Source organism: Sparus aurata, chromosome 1 (genome assembly GCF_900880675.1).
Source record: "Sparus aurata chromosome 1, fSpaAur1.1, whole genome shotgun sequence".
In the NCBI taxonomy this organism is placed as follows: domain Eukaryota; kingdom Metazoa; phylum Chordata; class Actinopteri; order Spariformes; family Sparidae; genus Sparus; species Sparus aurata.
The window spans coordinates 20,322,984-20,336,751 of NC_044187.1; the positions used below are offsets into that span (position 1 = coordinate 20,322,984).

The following is a 13,768-nucleotide window of genomic DNA, read 5'->3' on the forward strand; positions in this document are numbered from 1 at the left end:
GCTGAAAATGGCTACAGTTAGCAGCAGTTTTCACTCTGGTGATATGCTGCCCCTATTGGCTTGGAGAATTAATTTGACAGCTGGCTGATTGCACCTTTAGAAATGTCATCAACATAAACTAAAGGCCTTGTCTACATTTTATACTCATTTGATTAACATTTGGGTAACACTTTGTATGAAGCCCATGTCTATAATGCATAATAACACATTATGAATAGACTTATAATGTGTTCTAAAGCACCTATAGTGCTATATAATCATAGTTACAAATAGTCATGTATATTCATAAAAATAATCGTTATGACTCATTATGACGCCAATGTCTATAATAAAAAACATAATTATGATGTGTTATAGTGAGCCTGTACTTATAAGCAATTGTAAATATTCAGAATGCTTTCTAACAATAATCATAAAACATTATGAAGCATATGATGACTTAAAAGGTCAAACATCAATACCTCACAACTGCTGGTCACTTAAAGGAAACATGGTTGTAAGGGGATGTGTAAGAGAGGAGGTGGAAGGGTTAAAGGCTGCCTGGTCAAAGCAATTTATTTTGTTAAGGGAGTGCTATAAATGGAAAAGGCTCATCAAACAGTCTGTCAGTGATGAAAACGTCTCATTCCACTGATGGACACCCTGATGGCCAGATAACACTGTGGTGTCTAGATAGAAAGAACCACAAAGACAGCCCGGCAGCCTTTTGCCCGAAACAACTCTCTCATGGGATAAATAAATGAATCTTGAATCTTGAAATTAAGAAGTAAATTGTGTGTGAGCATTTTATTTCTTTTCAACCAACTCTATAGTGCCATTTGGGCTTTTATTGTTAAAAAACCTTAAAAATCCTCTGAATTCTTCCTGTGTCTAACTGCTCCCTCTCCTGGCCTCTTTTACTCCTTTACCATCTGCAGTGGGTGGATCCCCGAGTGACAGCTGTGCTGCGATTGGCTGCTCCAGGAGGAGGCTGCCATGACACAGTGGATGCTGCACGGAATCAGTTCCACAGCATCAGCAGGCAGCGGACCTCCATCCTCCTTGTTATCCCTCTCTCTCCTTCTCTTTTTTCTCCTCCTTTGCCTCTCGTCCTCTCACCACCACCCTTGCTCTCTCTTGTCTCTCCCTCCTCCTCTCCCTCCGACAGACAGACAGGCAGGACCAGAAGCAGCAGCAGCAGCAGCAGCAGCAGGCGGACTGGTAGGTGTGCTGAGGCCTGTCTCCCTCCTGCAGCACAGGCAAGACATCGCGTTCTCCTCTGATCTCCGTCAAGGACTATCTATTCGAGAAGTGTGTGTGTGTGTGTGTGTGTGTGTGGGTGTGTGTGTGTGTGTGTGTGTGTGTTTGTGTGTGTGTGCATGGGAGAGCGGGGATCAGGAAAGTAGGCAGAGAGGACTACCACACCTTGGGAGCGTTTACTGCCACTGCCAGAGCTGCACAGGGTGAATGTTGCTGATATTTTCATACTCACGTCCTCTTCATCATGCTCTTGTTACTGTGTGGGGTTTATATTCCCTGCTGCTGTGTTGGAGCTGTTTGTTGTTTTTCCTTCACTCCACAGCTCTGGGATCTGCCTCAGCATCGACTAGGCCTCTGCACACGTGTGTCTTTGCTAATGAGTGTGTTGAATGTCTAACAAAGGTCACACCATTTGGCAACGCCGTCCGCATGTTCTGTCATCCTGCCTAATGACACCCCTCCTCTTTTCTCTCTCCAATACTTCCCCACCAGCCCTTCCACCCACCTCACATTTTCTACCTCACCACCTCTCTTTCCTCCTCCATCTTCTCTCTGCTCCCTCTCCTCTTCCTCTCCCTAAAAAAACCCTCTTTCTCCTCCCTCTCCGCCCCTCCGCTCCATCTCCGTCTCTTCTCCTTCCGGCCGGCTGGTTTCCCAGGATGCCTTGTTCCAGGCCACTCCGCTAGGCCCTAGCAGCATGGGCGGAGCCTGGGTGGGGAGAGAGAGCACGGATTGGACCCTTCCCCTCAGGACGGGCGCGCTGGCGGGTCACCCTCCCTCGGCTTCAGATGGGCGAGGACGCTGAGAGCCCCAAAATCAACCACACCTTCCTGCGAGACTACGTCACCGAAGGTAGGGCAGGCGGCGTGTCATCAATGGGCCCATGGTGTCAGATAACGCGCTGGTATGATTGAGTGGATTCATTTTAGCTTCATGGGTGCATTATCCCTGCACTGCTTGGTATAGGGAATAGATGTTGACATTAATCACTCCATGACTGGCTGAATGCTCGCTGAGAGGCACTGCATTGTTTTTTTAGATAGGATAATGACATTGTGCTCTTCTATGATTGATAAATGTTTGATGTTATGGTTTGTGGTCCAAGCAGCAGAAGGTAGCAGAAAAACAATATTCGGTTGATATTTTCTTGTCCCGATGAGGCGTCATGAGTAAGAGATATTCTGGCTCCATTGAACAGGAAGCTTTGCATTGATTCAGTATTCCTCTTTGCCCCTCATTTCTTCTGTTCCTACTTTAATTTCCCTATTCTATCGTCTCATTTCTTCTCTCTTTTATTCTCACCGTTGTCCTGCTTGATTGCCTCATATGTCCCCATCTTCCTCCCAGCTGATGTCATCTCTACGGTGGAGTTTAACCAGACGGGGGACCTGCTGGCCACTGGGGATAAAGGTGGCCGAGTGGTCATCTTCCAGAGAGAGACAGAGGTCGGTTTTTATACGTTAGACTTTAAAACAGTCACCCTGTTCTATACCCAGGATATTCACAACGCACTCCACATTCTTTGCATCCTAAAAGGCTGTGTGTCCTTTACCTTTTGCCCTGGACAGTCGAAAGGGGAGTTGGAGGAGGTGGGGGAGACGGGGGACTCTGGGGAGTACAATGTGTATAGCACGTTCCAGAGCCACGAGCCGGACTTTGACTACCTGAAGAGTCTGGAGATTGAAGAGAAGATCAACAAGATCAGATGGCTGCCACAGCAGAACGCAGCACACTTCCTCCTCTCCACCAATGGTGAGAAACCAGTGACAACAGGGGATCAGCCATGATAGATAGCAACTGTGAATGTGCATGGATTTTGATTGATATTAGAAATGACATTTGTACGACCCGTCTCCAGTTCCCAGCATCATGCCAGCCTGGCTTTCGTCTTCTATTACCAGGATGGCGTAATATTACATCAAGCCAGTCATTGGAGCCACATTTGTGGGTACAGTAGTGGCGCTGACCTGCCAGTGTGAAAACCACAGAATCTATTCTGTGGTTTAATTATAGTCCTGTCATAAGCCTTAATTGCCCCAAATCTGTTAAATAGGTATGATATTTTAAAGAAATGTGGCTTAGTTTACAAAAAAAGTAAAATTTTCAACTACACTGAACAAAACTGATCCTGGATCAGATCTCTTCTCCACTGGGCTGTTGACGTTTACTTGTCATTTACTGTCAGTTCTCTTTGCACTTTATCAGCTTCATGTGATGCGCAAATCTCTCTGCCTGTCACAGATAAGACCATTAAACTGTGGAAGGTGAGTGAGAGAGACAAGAGGCCAGAAGGATACAACCTGAAAGATGAGGAGGGACGGCTCAAGGACATCTCTACCATCACCTCTCTGCAGGTGCACACACACACACACACACACACACACACACACACACACACACACACACACACACACACACACACACACATGCGCACGGAAGCCTGCCCATGCACACCTTCATTTTGGTCAGTCACATACGGTCTGTATCAAGTTGATGTTCGACTGCCAAAGCCTAGCGTCGAGCGTTTATGCCCTCATATGATTCCTGACTCTCATGTCCTCTAATTCTGTCCTTAATGTCTTCCCTGTTCCCTCTTTAATTCCTCCCCTTCCTCTTTGTGTCTAAGGTGCCGGTGCTGAAGCCTACAGACTTGATGGTAGAGGTTCGACCCAGGCGAGTCTTCTCCAATGGACACACTTACCATGTCAACTCCATCTCGGTCAACAGCGACGGGGAGACCTACCTGTCTGCCGATGACCTCCGCATCAATATGTGGCACCTGGGCATCACAGATCGCAGCTTCAGTATCCTTCTTAGCTCGCCTTGTTTTGTATCACACACATTTCCTCTCTTTTCTCATCATCTTCATCTTCTTGTGACTCAACAGCTCGCCTCTGATTCTTTATTTGTAACATAACCTTTTACTGGAGGAGGTGACTCATGTTACGCAGGGTATGAAATTCCCTGAACGAAACAGATCTCTGCGGCTATCTTTTTTCACTGTTATGAAAGAAAAAGCGTGTGTCATCACAACAAATTCTGCAGGAGCAAAGAGAACGTTATGTTTGGATGTTATCTAATTTCAAGAGCAAAATTAGAAAAGAGGAAAAGATACGTTGCCGAAAGTGCTATTTAAAGTTAAAGTTTAATGATAAGTCAGTAATATTTTTGGCTGCAGTTCACTTCTATTTAAATCATTCTCCGAACTTAAACTGAATGCTTATTATGCTGCTTATATGTGCAAAATGTAAGATTACAGTCCAAAAACAAATAATCTATGTACTGTGTTCCAGTGATATCGACTGAAGTTAGCATGCTGACCAGCTAACCCGGGCCTGTTTTAGCTTCCCCTGTGCTCCTACAGCTCCCGTTCCGAACCGCTGAGCTAACTAGCTGACAGCAGCTACAGTTAGCAGCATTTAGCGGTTACTCTAGTGATATGCTCCCTGCTATTTGTTTTGCATACAAATTTAACAAAAGGGCCAGTTCTTACATATTGCACCTTTTAAAGGATAATCATGTTTCAGTTGGGGCAAAATAACATATTTCATCAGTGGATCTGTGCATTAGAGCGTACAGTTAAAACAAGGGAGCACAGAATCAAATGTCAAGTCGTATTAATTAATAGTGTTGAAGTGCCAAAATGTGTCTACGTGTTTTCCAGGGCTCTCTGAAGCAGATTCACATGCACTGTATTGTACATGCACATGTCATGCTGCTGCAAAGAAATAGCCTCTTTTGAATTCTTGAAATCTGATGTTCATGGGCTGTATTCAGTGCCATCCACTACTGCTACCACTCTGAACGGCAAAAAGCATCTGTGTAGATCCGTGCCTCAGATAAACCTCTCTCACCCTAAACCCCACCTCTTGAAATATACATACAGTTGAAATATACTTTACATTCCTGCTCATCTGAAGTCACCCCGGATCCATATTTAATGTAAGCAGAATATTCATGCCTATCCTTGGATCTGTGTTTCAATTAGAGCGCTGTGTATCGCCTCGGAGCACGTGTGTTCAGCGCAGGCTCTGGCATGTTGTACTGGGGGGGTGCGTTTGGTGATTTCCCATTCAAATGGAAGCTGACCTAGAAAATCATAGAGGCATCTATGGAAGAAGAGTTTAAATAATTCAGTCAGCAGTACACTTTCTACTGAACCACACAGGACTACCACAAATAGAACAGAGAGAGGAGCACAGTGAGCATGCATATTTGGGGGGTTGGTTATCGGGAGAGCGTTTTTTGGGTTGTGTTTATGGACTGAGTTGCACAGAGAACACAGAAAAAGAAACAGAAGAATGAAAAAATCTGCATAGTCATCGCACTGTGCCGTCTCGGTGGTGTTGAATTCTTAACAGCGCTTTTTCCTCAGATATTGTTGACATCAAACCAGCCAACATGGAGGACCTGACGGAGGTGATAACAGCAGCAGAGTTCCACCCTCACCACTGCCACTTGTTTGTGTACAGCAGCAGCAAGGGTACCCTGCGCCTCTGTGACATGAGAGCCTCCGCACTCTGTGACAAACACACCAAACGTGAGCACGTTGTTGACATTACAGCGCTCATTGTAATGATACAAGTTTGTTACATCATCTTGTTTGTGAATATTCTAAAAAAAAATAAAATACATCTTACCATGTGTCATTAACAGTGTTCGAGGAGCCTGAGGATCCTGGGAGCCGGTCCTTCTTCTCAGAGATCATTTCCTCCGTGTCGGACGTCAAGTTCAGCCACAGTGGACGCTACCTGCTGACCAGAGACTACCTCACCGCCAAGGTGTGGGACCTGAACATGGACAAGGGCCCCGTGGAGACGTACCAGGTAAGAATAGCACATCTGTGTCCCTCCCATGTGGCAGTTGTTTCTGTATGACCTGTTCTGATTGACTGTTTTTGTCTGTTTTTTTTTTTTATATCACTGTAAATTCGATACGTCTTAAAAAAATGGACATTTTTGTTATGTGACATTTCTATTTTTTATGGTGATCTAGCAGACTAAAAGGTTGATCAATTAAACGTGAAAATTATCGGGAAATTCATCAATAATGAAAACAATTCTCAGTTGCAGCCTTAGATTGTTGACCTGAGCAGTCACATATGCTGCATGCGTTTCTCATGTTTGGTCTTACGTCTACAAAGACTGCATATTATCTACGAGGGGAGCGTGGGAGGAATATGACATGCAGCCAGAATCTGAACACATGCAGTTAGTTGTAGACGCTGTGCTCTGCATGTGGTCGGATCCACCAGAGCGCCATGTATAATTCTGAACCTAAACTAAGCCAGACTGTCTGCATGATTCCCAGGTCCATGAGTATCTACGGAGTAAGCTGTGCTCCCTCTATGAAAACGACTGCATCTTCGACAAGTTCGAGTGTGTTTGGAACAGCTCAGACAGGTGAGTGGTCGAGATTAAAAGGAGAAGAGGATGGACAAACGATATGTTTAAGTCTTTGTAAGAAGCAAAGCAGGGGGAGTGTGTTGGTGTGTTTCTGCCAACAGTGATTCCCTGAGTGCTCTGCCTCTGCCATTACCCGACATTTAAATCAATCCTGCAGACAAGCTTTGCAGACGTCCAATCAATCCTGTGCCTTCTGTTTTTGTTTTCCTCGCTTCCCTGAACCTCGCTTTTCCTCTCTTCCCCATCTGCATATCTCATTATGTCCATCTCTTCTCCTCTCTCAGCGTCATTATGACAGGGGCATACAACAGCTTCTTCCGGATGTTTGACAGGGAGACGGGGCGAGGCGTAACCCTGGAGGCATGGAGGGAAAGCAGCAAGCCTCGGGCTGTGCTGCGGACCCGGCGAGTGTACACTGGTGGTAAGCGTCGCCGTGGAGACGTGGGCGTTGATAGCCTGGACTTCACCAAGAAAATCCTGCACATGGCTTGGCACCCATCTGAGAACATCATCGCCATAGCAGCCACCAACAACCTGTACATCTTCCAGGATCGTGTCAACCCCGATCACACACAGTGACAGATGTACGGATAGCGATGAGACACGATGCTTTTATCAGCTGTCACAGACGGTGACTCAAATATATTTGGATGTCTAAGAGAAGGCATGTGGAGTGGACGGCCTACGTGAGAAGTCAAAGCCAAGCTGTTTCCAAAAGCATGCTGAGATGCAATATCTGTTTGTGTTGATAAAAGATCGGATTTGTGATAAAAATGACTGTTAATTCATTTGATCCCCGAGGAAGGTGTATAATCATTTCTGTTTTGACACTTATGTGAACTGACGTCTCCAGCACCCATCAGGACATGTTTTTGGTCCCACTACTCCCACTTTTTGAATAATGTTTGTGTAACTGTCCCACTGTAGTGGCAGGAAAAGAGGTGCGGGGACACCTCTCCATCTGAATCGACTGAGTGCTGTTGACCACACAATGTTGCACTTAAAACACAAAAAGGCAGAAGTTGCACGATGGGAAGCAACAGAGAATGAATGATCGAGACGTTTAGTTCGCAGATTCCCTCTGACTTTGCCAGACAGTGCATATAAAACTAAGCATTTCTTTCTTTTTCACGATTGTGGAACATCATGAGCGGTGTTATTGTACAGCTCCTCACAGCAACATCCTCAACCATTTTTTCTTTTTCTCTCTATCGAGCGACAACAGCAGCTGAACCTCTCCTACAGAGCAGTGCTCTTGGAGATTGCACGCATAAACGACCCAACATCTTTGCCCTATTCACTTTGCAATAACAGCACTAAGAAAAACACAGTGCAGCAGTATTCCTGCTTCGAAACATGAGTTCTTCTTCTACAGGTATACACTCTTTGTACTTTTTGCTGTAAATATTCTGTGTTCTTTCTTTTTTTAAGGCGGCACCAATTTTGGTTCCAGAGAGCTAAGAGATGCATTTTGTCTAGTACACTGCAGATGAATCATGGGATCTCATGTATAGAGGTTGCCAAATCACACTATTACAGTTAGAGACTAAATGTGGGGGAGTATTGCTGGCTGTAGAGATAGGGTGAGGGGTGGGTTGTGCACAAACCAGCTGTTTTGTCATGTGTAGTAAGCTTTGATTACTGTATCAAGGCCATTTTCTTGTCTAAAGTCTACATACAGATGAGGTAAATTACTGAAAATGAGAGTGGCCATATGTTCAAGCTGAACTCCCTTCCCATATGTTCAATTTGACGCTGATTGGCGATTAAATCTAACATCCGATTAAAGTTTAATTTGAGTTAAGTGTTATGCTAATTTAAAATGAGCGGTGTTCATTTTATATAACGCATAAGCACATATTGAAGAAGTCTCTTACAATCAAGTAAAAAAAAAGGATGGAATTTAAGCACATTGTTCTCAAATGAGGTCCGTGATTCAGATAATCAAAGTCTTGCCGAGTGTGTTTGTGTCCAGTGTATTTGGAGGTCAGAGGTCATCATCAGTGCAATAGCTCATTATGTACATTGCTGAAATGTCTTTAACATTGAAACAATAACGTCATGTGAATTTATCATACCACGGGTTCTAAATGTCATCATACCATATACCTCACAGTGCCACATGCTACTTTGTGGAGCGACCCTGAAAAAAACAGGACTAACAGCAGTAAGGTGATATCGGTGCTGGACTGAATCGCGTGACTTGGTCAAGATCTGATTGTTTACAGTGAAGTGCTTTGCTTTCAAGTGACCTTGGCCCTGATGGGAATAACTGCAAGTGGTTCAGACTTGTACTGTAGCAGGCGGAGTGGGTGCAAAAGGATGGAAAGTGTTGAGTTCCTTTGCACTTTTTTCAAAATCTGACAAGTACTCAACAACAGTTTCACTGTGTAAACCTCAAACTACCAAGAAAAGAAGAAATTGTTAATATATGTGTTCCACTTGTCTGCTCTCTTCTCACGTTTCACCTCATTTCGGTTTCAAAGTCACTGTTCACAGACATTTGCGTTGCAGCTTGTGGGCTACTACTGTGTCTCCGTCTTCACTGTCTGCCAGTGTTGTTGAATGCAGACATGGTCTTGCACTGATTTGTTCAACGAGGTGTACAAAACACAGCAGAATACAAAATGACAACCCGCAAGAAAATGGTTTTCATAGTGACAGGCCACCTTGAACATTATGGAAGTCCCGGGGCTGAGTCGTCTAACAGTGGGGCTGTAGTTTAGAGCAGGTCAGTTGTAATCTCATCATAACCACCACCACCACCACAACCAGTGAGAGGATTTGTGTTCAGGAGCACAGCAGCAGCAGCATGTTGCCATTACTCAATGCTACTAGCGTGTATATCTATCATACTTAAAAAAAAAAGACAAATCTAACAATACAGAAAACATAACTCAAATGAGGTGAATGAAAGGAATGTGCATTAATAAAATAATGTGAAATCGGACAATTTGCTGTGTGGATTCATTTGTCTGTGTCCGTGTTGTGCCGGCCTGCACCCTCTCAGAACCAACTAGATCCGTAGAGGATGCCATGTCCACTCAGTCAGTCTTCACACACATTGAAAATAACAACAGCTACATCAAAAGGCTGCTTGTTGACCTCAGCTCAGCATTCAATACAATCTTACCCATGAAACTTAACAAGTCTGGCTGTGAGACTCTGCACTCCACTCTTGAAATCGTTGTTTTTTGTTGTTTTTCTTTGATGTAGCATGAAGAAACTCAAACATACGTTTCGTTTTGCAACCCTTGTGTACAATAACAAACCAAAAGCTGTATTGTTTGAAAGACAAGCACTTTAATAGTCATTGCATGCTCCCTTAAATTCGTCACTGAAGAAAACAGGCACTCTAATTCACAGTCTGCAGGCTCCACATCCATGATTGTTATTCACAGGTAAGTATGGTTGACAGTGTTCACATTTAAGGCTTTTAATGCAAAAGTGACAAAATTGTAATCATAAATGTGACTAAATAATGACATCAAGGCAGTGTAAAGGCACTCTGTGCTGTGAAGCTAAACAAATCATTACAAATATTCCCACTACCAACACTCTACTTCAATGGAATGAACACTGTTCAATGTTTTCTTAATAAACTGTAGGAATTAACGCACTTATTTGGTTTTCATTTGAGTTAGTTTCTCAAACTATAAAGACTAGTGATGTATATATATAAAGAAAAATCACATTTCGAAGTCATCCCTCTCATAAGTAGTGCCATCTTTGGCATTTTGACGTCTGAGTGTGAGACACAAACCATGAAACAAATACTACAGCTGCAGTATTTTACCATTAACAGCCTCACTGCAAACATAACAATCGGATCAGTGCTTTTTTTTAATTTTGGTTGGCTTTCCAACATAAATATTATATATTTATATATTTAATTAATCAAAATAAGACAAGAATGTTTTAAGACCACAATGCAAGACAATCCTAACGAAAAGAGCAAGAAATGTATTTAGTAACACTTTCTATGATGATCAGATCTGTAGTTCGTTATCGGGGCATTCATAATACACCATAATGTAATTAAAATGCAAAGGTAGTCATAATATATTATAAGCCCTGTCACTGAACCTGTAGTTTATCACTAATCAAGAGCATCTATAAGACAATTGAGTGTATAATTAATTAAGACTCACATCTACTATATATTCTACCACATAGCCAATGTAATGGACACATATAAATAGGTCAATGTACATTTAAAATGTTATATACACACAAATGTACACACATACCGTACATGCAATCATCCCCATACATTTAAGAAGTTCCTTGATACAAAAGCAGCAGCAACATTGCTCTATCAAATAAAGATATCATCTGATAATATTTCATTTTTAACAAATGTACAGTATCTCTAGTCATTAAGAAGCAGGTAGCACCCACATTAGCTTCCCTGCATATAATCTGGAACCATCACATTGCAGGTGATTGTCCATCTTTATGAGACTATACTGCAAATAGAAAATTGGCATCTGACTGCTACTCAACTGCTTTAAAAAATACCTTGTAAACTCATGCACTAACAGAAAGTAGTAAACATATCAAATCCTAGATTACTAAATAATTATAACCTAAACATGAGCTGTAGATGCATGTCAGATCAAACTGTAAACAATACTGTAAGTTACATCAGTAACATGATGACATCAAAAGAAAAAGGCAGCATGGCTTCCTCAAGAGATTCAGGTGAGTGATTACTACTACTACTACATTGCTACTTCTGCTTCACTGTCTTTCTTCTCAGGCAGGGATTTTTGCCGACAGGAAAGGCGAAAAGAAAAAATCAAAAGCGAATTTCAGGGCTCTCATTGTGGTGCGTCTCCAGTCTCTCTCTATCTTCACCTGCCGACCTCCAGGGAGCAGTGATGAAACGCAGTCCAGACAGTGGATAGCCTTCAACTCGAAGGCTGGAGCCTTGGCTCCTAGACGGCCCTCCAGCTTGATGCTGAACTCCACCATGTTACCAGGACTTAGGTTGAGTAGAACTTGTCTGAACTCATGGCTGGCCATGAGGATTATATCCCTGGCTGGATCGTCTACGCCTCCCTCCCGGATCATCCCTATCATCACCTCAAAGCGGTATTCGTCGAAGTGCTTGATATGGCAGGTGTTTTTGGCCAGAGCCTTGATCTGACACAACTCTTCCTCCTCCTGCATTTGCAGCAGCATGGGCACTGACGCAGAAGCTGATGCAGAACTGGCTGCCAGATTTGCAGCTGTTAGGTTTGCGACTGTGGTGTTCTTTGGCTCACATCTGGGATACCGCTCTCCATACAGGCAGCGCAGCCAGTCCCCCATGAACACTGGCAACATGTTGATGACCGACTGCGCCCCGTTGTCTGTCTCGGCAACACGGACATGCTTGAAACGCCCAGTCCATGTGACTCTGTGCCCGTGCAGGTGGCTGCAGAAGATCTCTGTCTTGGCCATGCCTTTAGTTTCCCAGGCAGGCGGTCCACACGCCTGGCTGTACTGGACCCAAGTCAGGCTGGAATTGTACATCTTCTGTCCCTCTGCATGGTACACATAGATAGAGAACAACAGGATCACCATGGAGATGCAGAGTAAGATGAGTTTGACTGGGCCTCGGCGGGTCAGTGAGCGGAAGACGTCCAGGATGGACATGCTGAACCGCGTCCACAGCCGCAGGGTCACAGGGATCGCACAGACAACCAGGGTCACAATCATCTTCGTCAGTTCCAGCTCGAGGAACCACTTAAAGAGCTGGATGAAGAGCATGGCGGCAAGGCCAAAAGCCAGAACAGGCAGGGCAAACAGCAAGAGGAAGTAAGCCACACAGGTGCGTATCAGTCCCACAGCGGAGGAATTCTGGAGGAGCACCACCGAGAACTCACACCACATGAAGCACACAAGGTACGGAACCAGGAAGCAGTAAGTCCCCCTGAAACCACGCATCTGGGCCATGCTGGAGGAGAAAACATACAGGAGGAAGGGGAGAGAAAGTTAGAATTGTATTATCTATCAATCTGTTGTTCAGCAAACACATCAAATGGGCCCAGATGCTTCTGCTCACCTGAAGAACAGATAGAAGAGGTAAACATACAGCAGGCAGGGGAGGCTGAGCTTCAGCACTACTGACTCCCCCAGTGGCAGTGTGGCGAAAGTGCGTCCTAGTAAACGAAGCACTGTCATGTGCTCTGGCAGGAACTGGGTCAGGCAACACAGAGATGATGCCACCTGGATTGAAGAAAAAGTACACGCAGACATTTTGAGAATTTCTTTAAAATTTGAAATCAAGTTTGTCAGATTAAAAAAAATAAAAAATCACTTCCACTCTTTGGCAGGTTTTACCCAGTTAGGCCAATTTTTTTTAACAGGCTTTTTAGGTCCATCTTCCAACAGTTATTGGTGCCATTTGATTGATGACACACTTTGAATGACAGCCCCCTTATTTGCATAATGACGCAGTAATGCATGGAAACGAAGAAAGAGAACACTATACGAGTATACACGATACTCCTGTTTATGAACAGGGAAGAAAATGCAAATGATAAACAACACATGAATAACTACAGCTCTAAATATGCAAAGGGATGAATACATTAAAAATGAATAAATACATACATTGGGAATGTAAATAGTTGGGGAATTAATACGCAGAATGTTGGATCAGATAAACACTCATGCAGGACACGGTGGTCCAAAGACCAGGGTTGAAAACCACTGCTTTAAGATTTGTAAGATTATGGTAATACACTAAAACATGCAAAACAGTGACTGACACATATTTAATCACTGTGTGCCACCTGACCTCTATCACCATTGCCCGGCGTGCATACGTGGCAGCGGTGGGGCTGAGGCTCATGTAGCTGACAGCAGTGAAGAAGATGGCCACAGTAGAGAGCTCAGAACAGGGGATCCAGCCCTTGTCAGCTACAGGGAAGGCGAAAATGATGAAGAAGACGGACAGGATGAAATAGAGGTACGGTTCTAGGTTGTTCCAGCCAAAGTTGGTCTCTGCCTGCTCCACATCCAGGCCCGGTTCGAAACGTGTCAGCAGAGATGTCAAGGCTCTGAAGTTCTCCCAAGTCTGCAAAATCAGGGAAAAACGATGATGTTCAGAGGGACAATATTAATATTACATT

The 13,768-nt window shown here is 43.9% G+C and overlaps 2 protein-coding genes across 8 annotated transcripts in view; one reads left to right on the forward strand and one right to left on the reverse strand.

Moving 5' to 3' along the window:
• Positions 1-13,768, reverse strand: part of wfs1a (Wolfram syndrome 1a (wolframin)) — a 31,742-nt gene that overhangs the window by 7,782 nt on the left and 10,192 nt on the right. For 2 of the 3 annotated variants that reach the window (XM_030412358.1, XM_030412350.1), the window contains 3 exons: positions 13,435-13,713; positions 12,697-12,860; positions 10,065-12,588 (listed from right to left, as the gene is read on the reverse strand). In XM_030412358.1, the coding sequence (XP_030268218.1) occupies positions 11,403-12,588; positions 12,697-12,860; positions 13,435-13,713 (1,629 nt within the window). In that variant the 3' untranslated portion in view covers positions 10,065-11,402. Of the gene's footprint in view, positions 1-10,064; positions 12,589-12,696; positions 12,861-13,434; positions 13,714-13,768 lie in introns of those variants that run through there. The other variant, XR_003983572.1, reaches the window with a different exon arrangement.
• ppp2r2ca (protein phosphatase 2, regulatory subunit B, gamma a) lies at positions 959-9,594 on the forward strand. Of its 5 annotated transcripts, none has more exons than XM_030412415.1 (10): positions 959-1,200; positions 1,732-2,091; positions 2,587-2,684; positions 2,808-2,991; positions 3,481-3,593; positions 3,866-4,043; positions 5,615-5,779; positions 5,896-6,065; positions 6,550-6,641; positions 6,929-9,594. In XM_030412415.1, exons 2-10 carry the CDS (start codon positions 2,028-2,030, stop codon positions 7,221-7,223), a joined length of 1,359 nt encoding a protein of 452 aa, XP_030268275.1. In that variant the 5' UTR covers positions 959-1,200; positions 1,732-2,027; the 3' UTR covers positions 7,224-9,594. The 5 variants fall into 5 exon arrangements, with proteins under 5 accessions (XP_030268275.1, XP_030268294.1, XP_030268257.1 ...); XM_030412434.1 differs by having other exon boundaries at positions 960-1,200; positions 1,898-2,091; XM_030412397.1 differs by lacking the exon at positions 959-1,200 and adding an exon at positions 1,264-1,442.

Coding starts and splice junctions, on each gene's coding strand:
- ppp2r2ca (XM_030412415.1), top strand. CDS start 2,028: ATGGGCGAGGACGCTGAGAGCCCCAAAATCAACCACACCTTCCTGCGA. Junction 3,594..3,865: donor CTACCATCACCTCTCTGCAG/GTGCACACACAC, acceptor TTTGTGTCTAAG/GTGCCGGTGCTGAAGCCTAC. Junction 5,780..5,895: donor CTGTGACAAACACACCAAAC/GTGAGCACGTTG, acceptor TGTCATTAACAG/TGTTCGAGGAGCCTGAGGAT.